Here is a 19,520-nt window from a genome sequence, read left to right as displayed (position 1 = left end):
ATATAACCTAAGTATCATATAGTGATATTGATGAGCATTCTCATGGTCCTTGATAATTTCATTTCAAATTAGACCATGAAAATTTGTTATAAATATGGGAGTGCATGCATTGAATGTTATATGAGAAAGATATTCTAATTTGGTAATATAAATGAGCAAAGCTGCCACTATAAACATCAAAATTAATGTCGATTATTTCTATAATTGCTTTTATCGCTATCATTATAAATACGCACTTCAATTATATTTAACGAAATAACGTATTAATAACGAGTCAGCTTAAAGTTTTGCTAAACCATCATAAAGAAAGGCGATACTCCAAATTATCATTATTCGAATTAGCAACGCGAACTCTTAAATGTTTGATAATTGATAATTACAATGCTCCGATGTACTATTCGATCTTTAAACAATTAAAATATCCTATCTCAATGATGAAATTTACTTTTTACGTTCGGATAATATATAAATTGGGATTCTCGATTAAATTTAATAATAATTCATTGAGCGAGTCGTCCCGTTTATTTATTTATGTATTTCATTGCACTTAATGGTTATTCCATCGAATAACACTGATTTATAATACAAGAATATTCGTCCCTACAACGACAAAAAAATCATCGTTTAATTAATTCTAAACTAATCCTTAATTAATATTCACGCTAATTACTAAATGCATATATATATATATATATATATATATATATATATATATATATCATTAAGGAAATAAGAGTAGCTCGTTAGCTCGATAAAATGAATAGTCCCAGAAATGAAAATAATTTCATAACGCAAAATATTTGTATAAATTATAAATCGAGGGAGCCACGTGGGCAATAAGATACCTTAAGCGCCTTAGCGACGAGAACTTATCGAAGCATATCCGTTTCTTAAAATGCTCGATTAATAAATAAAGTGACATTTAATGCCATAGTAAGTTTATTCTTATCGACGTTTATGCCACATAATATCAAACGATATTGCACAAAGCCCTCGCCATGAGCAAGTAATTTAAACAAAGCTAAAGAGAGAATAATAAAATAGGAAAAAGAAAAGTGAAAGAAAAGAGAGAAAAATAACGTAGAGGTGCCAATTTGCGGGGCAATGCTCGTCAAAACTATGCTTGTAGGGGGGGGGGGGGGGAGGCAGTGGCGCCTCGAGGCCACGGGCTGCCAATTATTAAAGAGCGTAACAAGGAGGAATTTCGGCAATCGGCAATAACTATAAGACAATAACCAATGGAGTTTTACATTTGTACCGAGGAGACGCGTAGCCGAGGTAGCCGGATGCACTGGAACTTTGGTCGCGCGCTCGCTTCCCTCCCTCTGCCACATTGCCAAGTTTTTTTCTTTTTTTTCCCCCTTCGGCCTCGCGGACTCGTGGAAGCGTGGCGCCCGCGGCGTCGTTACACCGTTCGCGCACAGATTGAACGATCCTGCGGGGCGAATACGCGGCCAGATTAAAAAGTCACGCCAGGTCGGCAGCTATGCGTTTAATTAGCGGCGCGATGCGCCAGGAGACGCTGCCCCGGCCATTTTACACTTGGCTTTTTACGATTGTCCCCCTTTTTACGGTTGTCGGGATATTTTTGCCGCTTTTTTTTCTTTTTCTTTTTTCGTTTTTTCTTTTTTTTTTTTTTTCTGTTCTAAAGCCATATAATTTACGGGATGGGAATGTCAATGTCACGTCAGGTTATCTCTGTGGAAAAATCCCCTTTTTTTTCGTCGGGCTAGCGATTCCTGTGCCTCCCGTTAACGAGGGATATATCGAATGCGCGCGGCTTCTTGGATTTTAATTAAATTGAAGATCGTGAGTTTTTGCGTGGAAGTAGGGAGGCGCACTGCTTCCATTTGCATTGTATATCGTGGTTGGTTACCTGGACGGCGGATCGAGTATAGGATGTGATAACGACGGGCGATGAGGGGGATGGGACGAGAGGAGTTAGCTTAGATCGTGAAGAATTTCAAATAATAAGATGATAGTTATGAGGCTAAGGAGAATGGATTTTGAGAATGTAATATGTTAGATGTAAGTAATGGGGCTTTTAAAGTTAAACTATGTGCATAATTATAATTGTTAAGTAATGATTATAGCGAGGGTAAATATTTAACATCAAATTCAATCTTGATAATTATGACATTTATATCGGGGCGATGGCATAAAATATATTTTTACATTGATGCATCAATATCATATCGTTTCTTTTGTGGCGATTTTTAACAGCTAAACGCTTACTCTCGAATCAAGATATGTAGATTAATTTAATAGCGAAAATATATATTTCTTATTTAATACTCGGAGTTGGTGTGGGATATAAGTTTTTCTTCTTCTTCACTTTGTCTTGCCATTTCTTTTCCGTTTTTTCATTTCTTCTCTCCCCCTCTCATTTCATTCACTCAATTCATTTTTTTTATTTTTATTATTATTTTTTTTTTTCAAGACCATCGACAGTCCGATGATAATGTTCACGACTCGGAGGATTACGTTATCTTTGATTGAAGTTCATTTATTATGTCTCGTTGAAGAGTTACTTTTTAAATCACTGGCCATTTAACGGCTATCGGATATCCGTTTTTAGATGTCTCGTGTCTACGACGGAGCTTGACAATTTTCCTAATGACATTTCCATGTCACCTAACGGATATTAGGAGCCCAGCATGTTTATGGACATAAATGTTACGCGCATCCGATAATATCCGATGTTGACAGACACGTTCGAGTTAGCAGGATGCGAAAATCAATTTATACGTCCACGTATTGATGTCATCGGTTCTGCTACGAACGAGTTGGAAATTCGAAAGAAATGACTGCCCCGTATGTTAACCGATTGGAAAACGCGCATCGAGTTCCCGATATTTAGTACTTTTTTCCCCTTCCTTCAAAGCATCGTACAAGCAACTCGGGCGACCCCTGTGCCATTAGTTTCTTCCTCGTCCATTAGGGAAAAATTTTCTGGGCCAATTTCGCTGCCCGTCCCTTCCTAAAAATGCCAAATAATTAAAATCCCTCCTTGCGCCTCCCTTGCCTATTACTCGTCAACCAATCTAAAATAGTCCCGTCGTAAAAGCCGTCGGATGACGTAGGTCGAGCCTGGGAAGAAATAGTCCCTATCGTTAAAAAGCCAAGTCTCTCGAGTCGGTGCCACTTAATAAGGTAGCGCAGATCCTTGGGCTCGATTAGCCTGAAAAATCCTCAAAAATTCGAATAAATTCTGCATCAGCGGTTTGATAAATATCAAATGTCTTTATTAAAGCAATAACCGCGCAACTCCACTACGCCTAGCCATCCTATAAAAAAAAAATATTCACCCGCCCGCGTGCACAATGAAACGGATTAAAAAATCTTTCTATATTTACGATATGTTCGAGGTTTGTCCCTTACTACTTACTGGGAATACATCCACGGCTGCTTGCGCTTTTCTTTGCTCTCGTTCATTCTCCCACCTCTTACCCCGATCCTTTTACAACAACACCACCACGCAACTTTACGAATAATTTTACTGGCGGTGAAGGTGGAAGAATTTTCGGTTCTTCGGCTCTACTCCAGGGCAGGACATCCTCGTGCGGAAAGAGGTTCACGACGATGCCGAGGCATCTTCGATCGAGATGTCGTGAAACCAGAAATGCCGTAGCTACGTCACTGGAACGGTGGCGTTGCTCGACGCGGGGCAGGGAATGGGATGGGTTGGGGGGGGGGGCGCCTCGTTTCGCGCGGTAATTAGCGTGGCTCTCGACTTTGTCGGCTTTTATGGGCTTACTAAGCTAGCCGAGACGGGTATTCATTTTTATGATTTATCGCGTTAATGCACGCGAGTGACGAAACGGGATGGGAGGGGGTAGGAGGAGGTGGTGGAAACATTGACATTCGCGAATCGCTAGGCATTGTTTCCGCTTCTCGGGAGCGCGTTTCATTTGCCAGATGTTTCTTGCTTTTTGTTGAAAACGTTACGCGTTCCGGTATGCGCGTCGAGGACTCAAAGTTCCCTCATTCCTTTCCACTCTGGAATTCGTCCTTTATTCGTTTAATGCATGCAAATTACCTGTTACATTCGGGTGCATTAAAAAATTTATTTCATAATGAGGAGCGACGGAATCGTTAAAAATACTATGAATTAACAATCGGGAAACCAACCTCGCGATCTCGATTAGCCACACACCGTTAGTTACATTCACATCTATCCAAAATAACGAGTACTTTTAACGACGCTGGAATTTCTCACTGCTGATCCATCGGTATGCCGACTCATACGTCTGCATCCTATAAAACTATCTCGAATGTCGTTATTTGACCGAGGATGCTCAACTTGACGAGCACCGTTAAGAGCATCGACTTCCTCTCAATGTTTCCCTGTGATATGGCGTCCTCGCCCTTACGAAAGCTCGTCGTACCTTAATCGAGATATCGATAGGCACCGGCCATCCACGCAGCTCGGAAACGAGTGTCGAATAAAGATCGGCTTTCGAAACAAGAATATGTGCTTCGCGAATAATTAGTAAGCTTCAAAGCAATTCGAGGATGGCGCAATTAACCATCTCAATATGTTGACGAATAATATTAATTGGAGTCTGCCAAGCCGACGCGCGTTATTAATAATAATAAGGCAGTGAAAAATTGTTTATATTTGTTTATCACACACACACACACACACACACACACACTCTCTCTCTCTCTATCTCTCTCTCTCTCTCTCTCTCTCTCCAACTGCCCATATTACCGCATGGATATCGCATATCTCGGACAACAGCTCGTCTACTTTCTCTTCTAACCGTAGCCGCGCATCCATCTTCTTCTCTCCTTCTCCCATGAGATTCTTCATTTTATCCCGTGTCGCACATCTCTTTCATTCTAACCGGTGGCACACGTGCAACGTCAACCCGGCGCTAACGAGACTCAATGCAGCAGCCAAGCGAAAAACTCCCCCAAACATATACTCAGACGCAGACTATTGGCTTATTTTCCATGGACGCACGAGGTCTCGACCAAAGTGGACATCTGGGCGTGTGTCGGCCTAAGTCACACCGCCGTCCCCGCCCCCTGATAAGGCCCTTATTCTCCCTAGCGTGCCTAATGAATTTCGCTGACAGAGGGCTTCCTGAAAAAGGATAGCGTACGATCAACAACGGCGCAGACGGGATTGTTTTTCAGACGAGCGGCCAAGTCCCGAGTAAACGGGCTCATCAATCTGCTCGCGCCTCGCCGTTCCCGGTGGACAAGATCCACGAATTCTCATACACCGAGTTCTTCTGTTTTTAATGCTAAAATGAGACGCTAACCGTCGTCGTGCCCTGGCATCGCGGCGTGATTTTCGAAGTGGACGGCCGCTTTTCAACGTGTGCCCGTTACTTCGTTTACTCTCGTTAAAGAGATATTAAGTTATTGTCGTGACTCCGGTTGCGAAATAGTTTTGCGCCAATTTCGTTGGGTTTTGTTTGTTGCGTCTATTATCGTATTAAAGGTATGGGCAAAATTCTCAAAGCACGAATATTAATCGACGAATTAGATTTTATCGCTACGATTGTCTCTCGTTATATTAATAAAGGGATGTTTTGTGACCGACTTTGGTCATTAGTCAACGACTATAGATTTTATTCTCCATTCACAAATTCATTATTCGCTTTAATAAGCTTACTTGATTTTCATAATATCGCACATCTATGTCATTTTTCCGCTATTTCATGTTTCTCATTAATTTTTTTTTTTTTTTTTTGCAATTTTATTTTATTTGGACTGAATAGCACTCACAGAACTCCGAGGGAGTTTATATTTTTTATTTGTAAACAGCATTATAAATCCTCGCTGTTAATTTAGTTTTGACTCATCCAAATGTACACATTTCACATAACAAATTTCCTCCGCTTCCGCTGACATAACTTTTCGCTCTTTCATCAGCATGAATATCAAGATATTAATTCGATGCTAATAGATTGACTAATTACATAATTGCAAAAATGATATTTCCAATCGCGCGGTATATTTAATTCAGTCATTTAATAGAGTTAATTCGGTAATTAGTTTTTTTGTTGTTTTTTTTGTTTTTGTTTTTGCTTTTAACTGGCAATTTATATGAAAACTAACGGTCGAGTTAATTATTTATTTTTGCTTCAAGTTGTAATTAGAATATATCGTTATTGGAAGGAAATGTATGGCATACTGAAATTTCAGTATCCTACGAACCAACCTCGGTTGTAGATTTGAAATAAATACGACCGAGGTTGCTACGATACAACAGCTGAAATTAAAAAGCAATGTCAGCTTCGTTAACATCGTTGTATATCCGAAGGGTGCGCGCATGTGTCTACGATGAAATCTATTACTTTTGAAAATGTAATGAAGATTCATCAATACTCTTAACGCGAATAAGTTATGAATAATTAATGATTTTTTTTTTTAAATTTTTTGTTTTTTTTTTTTTTTTTTTTTTCTACATTAATTACCATTAAACGCTAATTAAAACCACCGTACAATCGGTCGAAAAATCTCCACGTGGCGGGGACCAATAATTTTATTCATAAATTATTCCGCATCATATTGGCATCGAGTCTCCAAAGCCAACCAACTCATAGATAAATAAATGTGTGGTAAACTTGTGACATATCAAAACACACAGCTGAACAAATAATACGGGGGCAAAATAATTTCCATACTTAAGCAAATTGCACACTTGTATGTCCATTTGCATCGCGTTTTATCGAAATTAAAAACTCAGATGTAAGGCGTACTAGTACATCCGATTGAAATCATTCGAGCCGCGTGTACCTATTAATATTTATCCATTCGCTCGTTTACACGAGGGTGCAAAATTCCCGGGGTCTCGAGCAAGTCGATGATCGACATGTGCGCATATTTCACATCCGGAGGACTGGGAATCTTTAATTAGTAGCAGTGACAAAATGTAAAAAGTTGCATTCGTTGCGATAAGCCCACACTTAATAAAATGCATTATTACCGTAGGAAATTGAATAAAACTGAATATTCTCCCTTCTTTTTCGAGTAAAACTATGGGCGAGAATTAATTAAAAGTAGTATTTATGGATGTGAGAGCAATATTATTATTATTATTTTTTTTTTTACCTTTCTTCATAGAAAAAAACTTTTATTTTATATATATATATATATAAAAAGGAAAAAAAGAAAAAAAAATTATGCAACCACAGTTATAAGAAGTTATACAATACAATATATATTTTTTCTTTATAGTATCAAATTTGACTTTCATTATAGCAATTTTTGAAGCAATTACTTCTAATACAGTACTTTTAACGATTTTTATTACATTTACGTCGGGCTATTCGAAGACTTACGGGATAGCAGCGCTATTCTGACTGCTTTTAATTGTCTTTTCTATCGCATAAAACTTTTTCCATCAAATAAAAGAGCCATTAACTGTTTATATCAAAAAGTCATTCTATAATTAAACTTCAAATGTTATGTACATAGAGAAAATTGTTTATTTGAAACATAATGTTTGTTTTTTGCCCTCTTTTTTTCTTTTTTTTTTTATCTAACGTGTATGTTGCAGCTTATATAAGACAATAATTTTCTATCGACAATGCGTTAAAAATTTGTTGCTTTTGCTCTTAAATTATGGATATCAATATACATTATTAGGATTATGCATGAAGCAAACATGTCAACAATATATTATTTTCATTTACTATTGTATTATATTAATCTATTATTATTCGGATCCTTAATAAACACTTTGTATCCTCTACAGCAGACCAAATTTTCGTTTTACTCTATATATAGGCAAAATTCTTTTTTTTTTTTTTTTAGAGAATTATATTATTGTACAGATGCTGCATTTATGAACAAAATAATAAATAATGTTTATTTTAGCGTATTGGGTTGAACGTAAAGCAAATATTCAAAGTAAATATTCTTATCATTGAGGCAAAATTTTATAAACTTCAAACTGATTTTCGACCAAAAAAAAAAAAAAAAAAACAAACATACAAACAAACAAACAAACAAACAAAGAAAGAAAAATTCACGATATAATTTATATATTCACATTATATTAAAATTATATGCATTTGCGTTGCTTTTCTCTCATACAATTTCATTCAATGACACATTATTCATTCACTTTCGAAACAGTAAGTAATTTACCAATAATTAATTTCCTTACCATATAAATAAACATTATTGTATATCATCTGGTCAAATAAAACATGTGTAATGCTTGTTTTTAATAACTTTAGTACTTACCTTTACTGCACATGGTGAACAAAGCTAGTGAATGTTGATAGATAGCACTCACAACTGTATACAATATATAATTAATGTATTCTTAGTTCTTTTTGTTAATTGTTAGTTTGTTATTTACGAGCAGAATTACATTCGTAAAATTGTATGCCTCTTACCTTATCTGTCCGTACAATATTACCAGACCTTTGAAGCTCGCGTGCAATTGCAGAAATTATTGAAGTTTATTTTACGAGCATCTCGGACGTAATTTTATAATCTACGGATGAAACTGTATAGATATATAAATACATGTATGATACATGCAAGGTCAGCTTGAAAGAAGTAATGTATTTATCGTATTAGCTAGAAAAGTGACAAAACTCGAATGATCTCCTGAATTACCGTTCAATTATTTTCTCGGAGTGTATTAGCCTTATTATATAGTTAAATTATTAATCGAATTACCATTCATTAGTATTAATTTAATCTAAAACATGGGATTGATGGATAAATGTCGCTTACTTTTATGAAATATATTTCATTTGTATGTGAATAATACTGCGATTTTGATTCCCTTATGAATAACCAGACATATTCAAATGACCATTAATAATAAATATTTAACGTTATTTATGGATAGTAAAAAGATTTTATTTTAATACGAATAACTTAATCGATGATCTTAGATTACATTGGTTATATTAATAATGTTGCGATCGTTCTTGGTAATTTATCTTGATGAACTATAATAAAAATATAATGATTAAAATTACATTAAATTTATACAATTTGATAACACGTTAAAGTAATATAAATTTTTCACGAGATATTACTCAGCATCGACAAAAAGGAGAAATTTTATAAACTTTATAGGATAAATGTATCTCTAAATGTTTTCTTTTGTGATTTAATTGTAGGGGTGTGTATTTCATTAGGTTCGCAGAAAATTAGAATAATTTCATTTTTCGCGACCATATATATTGAGTAAATAACATGGATATTCAGAGGTATTTATGTATTAAAAAAAAAAAAAAAAAAAAAAAAAAAAAAAAAAAAAAAAAAGAGAGAGAGAGAGAGAGACAGAGAGAGAAAGAGAGAGACACACGCACACAACCAAGAAACATATATACTGTTACATTTTATCCTAAATATATATATTAAATATAACAAATAACATTTGATAAATTTAAATTATAGCTTTTGAAATCAAATGATATTATTTTGCCTTATTTTTTATTACTTGGCTCACTATACTCGGTAATTTACTCTTTTTGACACTTCTAACGTTATAATTAATTGGTCTAAGTTTCAAAGTACTTTCAGATTATCTTAATTTGTAAATATTTTGTTACACTCTTCCACTTCTCGGGATATTTATATCATATTCTTTAGCGCTATCGATTTACTTTCTATATAGGGTATTTAAAAAACAAGAAACAAACAAAAACAAAAAAAACAAGCGTTAATGATGAAGGGAGAGCGGAAAATTGAGAGGGAATTTTTGAGATTTTAATCCATATTCAAGCACTTAACTATAATTCTGTATTTATCGGATATACATCTGATTTATATATATATATATATATATATATATATATATATATAAACTTAAAATTATTTCCTTTTACACTTTTATACCTTTAATTTGATAGTGCTGTATATGTAAGAGAGAAACGTAAGAATGTTTGGTAGTTTGACAGGATGTAATTTTGAAATTACAAGATCCAATGTTTATTAAGGATTAATTGGTATAAAATGAATATTCTTAATTTTATACAAAAGTTAATTACACGCGTGAATGTACAAATTGTGGAATGACCGAGCATGTTTATAATAAATACGAAAAGGATATAATTAAAGCTATCATTAATTAAGAAGGTTTACTTTAAGTATTTTAAATTTCATAATTTAAGACTTTCTAATACAAAATTGTACTTAATTCTATAATATTTATAATAATTTAATTATTATATTATTATGTAAGATCGAAATATATTAAAAATAACAATATATTGCATAGATAAAGATCGCGTTTAATTAAATCTGATAAAAGTAATATAAATTTTTGTGTGACTAATTGGAATAAAATCTTATTACTGTCTAATTATTATTTTCAAAACTTTAGTGAATTCGTAGTTTTGTTGTTGTTGTTGCTGTTGTTGTTTTTTTCATACACGAAAAATTAATATTTGTTACGAATTAATGCTTATCTTATAATATATTAATTAAGACTAGCTAACATTCAATTTACGTAATAATTATAAATTTTACATAAGCATATTTTCTTATTTTATTACAAAGATATAATAAGCTGACAAGCATTATATTTTCCAGTCTTCTAAACTGAATGAATTTTCGTTAGAATTACTTTACGCTTTGATATAATTAACTACGTTTCAATATAAAATTTAGAAATTCGTGTGTATGAATTGTGATCGGTAATGAGGTATTTATACATATGTCTGTGTGCGTATATATATATATATATATATATATGGATTTATGCTAACTACTTTAGACTGTTTTTACTTTGGAAGGAAGCACGGGGTATAATAATCTACCATTATTACATTTAGAAATGTCGAGTAAAGAATTAAATTAGTATTTCGAGAAGTAAAATACTATACGTTAACATTTTAATTAAACTTATTACAAAGTTTTATCGCTCTCTCAAGACACTAAAGTACAGTAATTATTAAATTTAATTTCATTTGAAAAGTTAGTTTACGTAATGCTTCACTTTTTTTATGCAAATTAAAAATTATAAATAAATTTTAATTAATTGGATTTTGTATTTTAATTTATTATTGTATGATATTACAGTATATAGAAATCCTTATCTACCGAGGCTTAATTGATATAATTTTTAAAAAATTTCTAAAATATATCTTTGGCGCGAACGAGGCGTATCGTTTTAGATTGTGTATCCACTTATTTAACAGGAGGATTTGGCATTTATTATGAACTTAATTAAATCCACTCCTACTATTGTCAAAGTGTTTATTCATTCAGATTGCGAATTATCTATCAAACGTTTGCCTATATAAACTTTATACGTTGAAAACATTTGAAAATATAATCTAATTGATCAAGATTGCAACCCAACTAGGGGATTTCAATCAATAAGATGTTTTAAATGCCTTATTACGTCATTTTTCTCCTTCCTTTTCCTCTTTTCTTTTTTAAATACCTTTTAAATACGAGGCAGTGTGCGTACACATATCCGGATTTTTGCTACGATCTCCGCTTGCCAAAGAAAAAGAACAAAAACAAAAAAAAAACAAAAAAACAAAAAAACAAAAAAAAAAACACAGTCGTCTAGACATTTAAAGACGTTTTAGATCGTAGTAAATAAAGTTCACAACTCTTTCATATTGAATTCTTCTTAATTCATTTAAATGACAAATTTAACAAGTAGTACCACTAAGGGGATTTCGTTACGATATCCTTGGGAATTAGAGAGTAAAAAATCGAGTTTCATTTCGTAACTCACGGGTAACTGTAAAGTGACAGGTAGCCAAAGGTCAAAAGCCACCGGGAATCTCTCGTGGCTGATTTTCATTGCCATTTCATGCGAGCTCGAAGATGAAGAAAAGCGGACACGAACATTGGTGCAGGAGTCACGCGATGGTAATAGTCCGTGAGAAGGGTGTCAAGAAATTATGTACCCAGCATATATTAGCTATTTTTTTATTTTTTTTTTTATTTTTTTATTTTTTTATTTTTTTATTTTTTTATTTTTTTATTTTTTTATTTTTTTATTTTTTTATTTTTTTATTTTTTTATTTTTTTATTTTTTTATTTTTTTATTTTTTTATTTTTTTATTTTTTTATTTTTTTATTTTTTTATTTTTTTATTTTTTTATTTTTTTATTTTTTTATTTTTTTATTTTTTTATTTTTTTATTTTTTTATTTTTTTATTTTTTTATTTTTTTATTTTTTTATTTTTTTATTTTTTTATTTTTTTATTTTTTTATTTTTTTATTTTTTTATTTTTTTATTTTTTTATTTTTTTATTTTTTTATTTTTTTATTTTTTTATTTTTTTATTTTTTTATTTTTTTATTTTTTTATTTTTTTATTTTTTTATTTTTTTATTTTTTTATTTTTTTATTTTTTTATTTTTTTATTTTTTTATTTTTTTATTTTTTTATTTTTTTATTTTTTTATTTTTTTATTTTTTTATTTTTTTATTTTTTTATTTTTTTATTTTTTTATTTTTTTATTTTTTTATTTTTTTATTTTTTTATTTTTTTATTTTTTTATTTTTTTATTTTTTTATTTTTTTATTTTTTTATTTTTTTATTTTTTTATTTTTTTATTTTTTTATTTTTTTATTTTTTTATTTTTTTATTTTTTTATTTTTTTATTTTTTTATTTTTTTATTTTTTTATTTTTTTATTTTTTTATTTTTTTATTTTTTTATTTTTTTATTTTTTTATTTTTTTATTTTTTTATTTTTTTATTTTTTTATTTTTTTATTTTTTTATTTTTTTATTTTTTTATTGAATCACCCTTTGCTTGAGACTGGAGTCGCGAGTGGTTTTCATTGGTTCCTTTGATAATGTTACAACACTCGGCTATTTAAGTCCGCGCAACTTTTCACTATAATTTAAAACATTTTTGTAAACATTGCATCGATAGTAATAGAATTACGTGCCAATCCATTTGATTTACAATTGTTGTCATACGTGTCGTTTATATGCTGTATATTAAATCTTTCTAGCTATTCTGATTATTGTTGTGCCTCTTTCTCTCTCTCTCTATTTTTGTTTTAATTATTATTATTTTTTGTGTAATTTTTTCCTCCAACCACCACCCTACTAGCCCTCTCTGGCAACTTTATTAATTTAAATTTAAAATGAAATTGTCCTCCATATGCGATTGATTGTTCTTTTGTCGAGCGTTACATACAATACCCCGAGCAGCAATGATAAATAAAATGAATTTACTGTCCGTTTCATCGCTTAGCGTTTGAAAGTTTTACATCCAAATTACTTAATGCACGCGTAGTTGACAAAGAACATTTGCCAAAAAGTAAATAAGACCTCAAAGCCATGATTATTAAAACGTTAACAACGCTCGGTCTATTTATATATCGATCGCATCGATTCTTCTCACACAGCTATAACAACAACAGTAACAACAACAACAACAACAACAACAACAACAACAAAAATAAAAATAAAAATAAAAACAACAAACACGATCGCAATTGTATTAATGACAATAGTATTGATAACGATAATGGTAATAATGATAAGTGATAACGATATCGTGATAATGGTAATAATAATTCGTGGACCAAACGATTGGCTTGCTGTATAGCAAAGACATTATGTGACACGTTGGGCGAACTCGCTAATCCTCATCGATCATTCGACAACAGACGTATTTGATAAATCCTTCCCCACCCCCTGGCAGAACTCTCGAGAGCACTATTTCGCGAGGTCGGATCGTCCGCCACTCTAACGCAACACGAACCTAATCCACTTTGCAAGCAGCGTTGGCGCAACGCATAAATTCGGCTGGTATAACGCGGATTGGGCGGTGGCTAAGGGGGTGGGGGTGGGGGATGGAGCGGTAAAGCGCGGCGTGAAGAAGGAGGAGGAGGACACCGGGGAGTCGCATCCGTCAGCGCGCGTCCGCAAGATGGACGGCGGACAAAGTTCAAACGCGCGCGCATTATCGGCGTAACACGGTGCGTCGTAGTGCGTGATCTCGTGGCTGCGCACGGCCGTTCCAATTCGACATCCATATAACGACGAGCGACGACGACGTGGAGCTATTACATAACGTCTCTCGTGAATCTCCGGATCGATAGATAGAAGCCCGTGGCCGCGAACGAAGGGAGAACAGACTCGGGACTTCAACCCGGGCTCCGGGGCTCGGTCCGGCGACGCGTCACTCTTCATCACGGCCGAGCGACTCTCGGAATTTGGTATCTCGTTGCTCTCGGTGGGACGATTCCAGGATGACGGGAGCTGGTCACTGACCGGGCCCAATCATTCCATAAGCGTCAGCGCGCTTAGTACATGATTTTTCGTCCCTCTGCGCAAAGTTTCTGCGCCAAACGACTCAACCCCATCGCGAAGAAAGTGAAATGGCATTGGCAATGTTACCCGCTCCTCGTCCGTCCGCCCGTTCGTCCGTCCGTTAAATTTACGGCACTGGAGCTCGGGATGCTGTCAATGACCAAGTTCGCCCGAGGCTGCTGATACTCGTTACCGAGTCGTTCTTATCGCCTCGGTGAGAGCTCATTGCTCGTTTCGCTTTGCCGCGCAATTTATTGGTGGATAACATGCGCGTGTACTAGTACTAGCGACGGTTTCAGTTCCGATGGGCTCCGCATAATTATCACCATCCTATTACCTAATGGTAATTGTAGGCGCCCGTTGGCTGGCTGGTTGGCCGATCGGCTAAGTTTTTAAAATTCCTTGCATTGGAAGGGAAAAAGCTCGATGGTCAAATAATGGAGGCTCAAGTCCGACGATTTTTGCGCACCGTATTATGTTGATTAATGAGAGGATTGTTAATTGGAGGGACGTTGATTGTTGCGTAATTCGCGATTATTTTCGATGACAGTGCGTTGGTGGTAAATGGCTACGGAAACTCGAAGCCTTCTCTCTCTCTCTCTCTCTCTCTCTCTCTCTCTCTCTTTCGAAAGAGTATAACAAATGCGTAACGAAGGTATTTTGTTTTTTATACGGTGATAGAGGATTGGGGGGGGGGTGTATCGCGTATACGTCGTTCGCTAGTGTTTCACGGACGTGAAAAAGACGGTGGTATTAAGGATTTGAATAAATAGCCTCGGCGGGACTTCAGCAGCACCCCGACATTCGCGTTAAATCCGGACTGTGAAACTCCCCGCAAATTTAACAATATGCCCGCCCATCACCAACCCCAATCCACATCCGATATTTCCGTACTCGACGAGGTGCGCTTGGTGGCCCTCGTTACTTGGTGCTGGAGGGGTCGGGGAGAGGAACCACGAGACGGGAATGCCGGCTGGCGGGAAAATAATTTTTAATGGGCGCGCAAACTTCCTTGACCTAGGAGGATCGACGCAGCGCCGTTCAATCGGGAAGGTCGAAGTGTACAGATAGGATTGCCGGGATACGTGTTTACGACGGCGGATGCGCGCGCACTCTACCGAAGATCAACGTCCCCTTGTGATCCCGTCCGGATGCCGGAGATCGTTTAGCCGGAAGGTTGGCGGTGGCGCACGAGGGCAAAAAATAGAGCCGGGGAGATGGCAGAAGGGGGGGGGTGGCTAGGTGAGGGTGGGGATAGGTGGCGGATGAGGCAAGCGTATCTGTTAGTCGGATCAAAGTTCACCGGTGCGTCGAATTGTTGGGAATGATAATCTGCGAGCATTCTCTTTATATATCTCTCTCTCTCTCTCTCTATCTCTCTCTCTCTCTATCTCTCTCTCTCTCTATCTCTCTCTCTCTCTATCTCTCTCTCTCTCTATCTCTCTCTCTCTCTATCTCTCTCTCTCTCTATCTCTCTCTCTCTCTATCTCTCTCTCTCTCTATCTCTCTCTCTCTCTATCTCTCTCTCTCTCTATCTCTCTCTCTCTCTCTCTCTCTCCGTCTCTCTCGCTTCGTAAACTCGGGCTGAATTTATCATGTGTTATTCACACGAGATCCGATTTTTCAATGAAAATGATGTATGACTTTGGTACGGGATACGGAGAAAAGCTTTTTAGCGCAATAGCTGTTAGTGTCGGATGTGTTTTGCTTTAAAATGCTTAGACCCGCTGCGCCGAGGGTCTCGATGAAAAAATTGACGGCGATTGCGTCCGTATGTTGAATAGCCTTAGATGTAAATATTGTGTTTAGTGTTACAAGCCTTGTTACAATTTTCAAATTATAGGTTTTACATAAATAATAATTTATCATTCCGTGTTTAGTGCTGGTGAAGAAAGAGTCAGAGTACCTTGTTTTAAATAACATCGCTACTTCAAATCACCGACAAATACACTTTGTACTTAAACATTTTTATAGCAATTTCATAAAGTACGTTCGTTTCACCTCGGTTGTTTTATTTGCACTAGGAAAACTTGTTATAATAATGCGAATTCCTCTATGCACGAATGTGCAAACATTGGCATAGAAACAACGGTAGAAGAGATGATGGAAGTGCGCCGAGTGCCCAATACATAAACATTTCAAACGTTTTCGTATATTTTGACGCTAATCAATGAATCCGAGCGTTACAAATTAATAAAAATCCGTAGTTTATGCATGAATCGGAAAAAAAAAACAACTCAATTGATCATTGAAGAAAATATTGTTCAACTGACACGAGCATGTTGCTAATACTCACTTATATGTAATCGAACAAATTCAATAATCGCACAAAAAATTCAGATGCTTTTGCACGATAATTTATATATTCATAATTAAATGGAAAAAGATATTTGTAAATCAATATGTAGTTGGAAGGGCATAGAATGGGCTTTTATAAAGTACTATCTACAAAAATATCTGGCTCATAACGATTAATCGTCTTGATAATGTATAAGAGTATTATACTAATCGTTAGTTCGAAGAATAATTTAGTGTTTCGCGAAGGTAAATCAGATTTCCAAACCTAAAGAAAAATAATTATGTAAAAAATGTAATTGATTTAAAAATATTATTTATTGTCATGTTAGATATATAATTTACATTTATTTTAAGATAACTTGATAAATAGTACACGATTTTTATTGACAGTCGTCAACTTCTTCAGTATTACGGCCAACACAAACGGACTTAAAATTCGTCTGGTAATTTTTAACATATTAATTTCCAAATTTTATAGACGATATTTTCAATAATAGCCTATCCATCATTGTCTTTTAATCACCACAAAATACATATTCCTTAATAATTTGCAATATTTGTATGAAATTTTATTTCAACTTCATCGCATTCATCACAAAATGACACTCCATTGCTCTCACTCATTTAATTCTTACTGTCATTCTACAAAAATAATAATTAAAAATATTAAAAAAATATATATTTTTAAGTCCAGTGTTTGATATTTGTAGAGAAAGGAATATATTCAGTAGGTTTAATATATTTCGTTCGAGCATAGGAAACTATACGCATACAGAAAATGAAAAATTTTTTTTCAAGAATTTCTTCGATTCATCCAAATGATTTGGGATTGCTTTTTTTCCTTCTTTTAATGATAATTTTAATAAAAAAATTTTTGCAAACATACGTAAATTATATATAATTCTTTTATTAATGAAACGATGTCAGCAAGCTTGCACCTCGAAGCATCTGAAAGCATAGAAACAAGGCTATTTTATTATATTTAAATAATTCCAGTTGCTGGAAAAAAAAAAAAAATTTTTTTTATACTTGACATTTGATCTGCTTTATGACAGCAATGAACTCGTTTTTCTTCTTTTATTCTGTTCTAATGTAAGATCCGTACAAGTATTTATTTTTAAACTTTGATTTCCACTTGATTCTCGTCGTTTGTTAAATAGTTCTTACTCATGTGAAAACACCAACGGGCATTTAACATGGAAGCGGAGTGATAAAATTTTTTTAACGTGGCAAACGTTTAAAGAACCAAGATAATAATTCTTTAAATCGTTGATTTTTACTTAGAGGAAAGTGATTTTCAAGACAAGGCCAAATGTAAATATACTTTTCAAGGCTTTGCAATGTATAAATATTAAATTCATAACGACTATAAATGTTTGTAAGTACGAAACTCATCGTAAATATCAGACGCATGTAATAAACTTACAAAGCAATGTGAATTATACGTATTAATTAAAGATACATAAATTAGTATTTACTGTCGTGAATTATTATCTGCTAATTGGGTTATTACATCTCTGAAAGCAAAAATCATTAACAAAAAAAAAAAAAAAAAAAAAAAAAAAAAAAAAAAAAAAAAAAAAAGAATGAAAGAACTTTGAATAAAAAGCACATTAAATTTTAACGTAAATACTATTTTTATTAATAATAATTATATAAATAATATCACTCTCTTTTTTTTTTTCTTTTCTTTTTCAATAAAATACCTTTACAGTACATTTTTAATATATGCGTCTTAGTAACGATATACGATATATATTTCTAAAGAGTTGCCTATAATTTTATAAATACGATGACAAAAATATCTTCAATTTAAGAATACAAATACAGTTAGTCATTTAAAAGGTATGGGACATGTTTATGGGTCAACTTAAAGGCAGTAAAACAATATAACAAACAAACAAATAAACAAAATAAAACAAAAACCAAACCAGAAAAAAAAAGTAAAAAAGAAGAAGCTTAAAGGCTCAAATTAACCAAGCCGACTTATTTCCAAAACGAGGTGTCCCATCGGCCTCTATATTGAATGCCAATTAAATATTTAAAAGCACCGTTATAATAACAAAATAAAAATTCTCAAATTCTCACCTCGAGAGTAATCCCCTCCCTACCAAGAGCTAACTATTCTGCCTCCTAATTCAAACAATTCATAACATTCCTCCTCCCAGGCTTTAGCGTGTTACATAAAGACAATATATTTTTCCAATATAGCGAATCGACGAAATACGTATCGAATAACACATGGAGCTCTGTAATGTAATAATCATTCGCTCTTTTTTCTTTTCTCTTGCAGTGTGCCAAAGTATTGACATAAGGAATAAAGTGAGCGAATTTTCGAAATTGTACGGATGCCGCGTCATCGAGGGCTTTGTGCAGATCCTTTTGATCGACCAGGCCAACGATACGTCTTATGCGGATCTCGTATTTCCCGAGCTCGTGGAAATTACCGGATACCTAATGCTGTACAGGTAAGCCATATTCACCACTGCGCTCGGATTTTGTGGGATCGAGCTCGAGCTATTCGTCCGATCAATCAATTTCCTACGAATTCTCGATGATCTACGGTGAAAAGTCTTATTCGCATAATCGAATCGCTACTTTCCGCTCACTGGGACAATTATCGAGACTTTAACGATCCAATAATCTATCTATTACGACAAAGACAATTTGATATATCACTTTGGTGGTGAGATATCACGCGACATGTTGTCACAGTCAAATGTTTCGTATGAGAAAAGTAATTTGACGAATAATTAGATGAAATTAAATGAAACTTCAAATGTAATATTATTATGGTTGTTTCTAATTTGGCAGAGACATTTTGCAACTTAATGTAAATGAAGGAGAAAGAAAAATAGAAATAAAAAATAATTGTGGAACAGTTTTTTTTTTCTTATGTACTATTTGAGAAATTAACCTATATTATGCATCGGTCAGATAATAAATTAATGGAGAAAAATTTCATTCGGTGTGTACACTTAGCACATGTGTACGATT

At 33.9% G+C, this 19,520-nt stretch overlaps 1 protein-coding gene across 1 annotated transcript in view; it reads left to right on the top strand.

Moving 5' to 3' along the window:
* Positions 1–19,520, top strand: part of InR-2 (insulin-like receptor-like) — a 192,928-nt gene that overhangs the window by 53,923 nt on the left and 119,485 nt on the right. Inside the window, exon 2 of the mRNA XM_011496108.1 lies at positions 18,817–18,991. Within this exon, the coding sequence (XP_011494410.1) occupies positions 18,817–18,991 (175 nt within the window). The remainder of the gene's footprint in view (positions 1–18,816; positions 18,992–19,520) is intronic.

The sequence above is a fragment of the Ceratosolen solmsi genome, unplaced genomic scaffold (assembly GCF_000503995.2).
Source record: "Ceratosolen solmsi marchali unplaced genomic scaffold, CerSol_1.0 scaffold11, whole genome shotgun sequence".
In the NCBI taxonomy this organism is placed as follows: Eukaryota; Metazoa; Arthropoda; class Insecta; order Hymenoptera; family Agaonidae; genus Ceratosolen; species Ceratosolen solmsi.
This window is presented reverse-complemented; position numbering and strand designations above follow the sequence as displayed.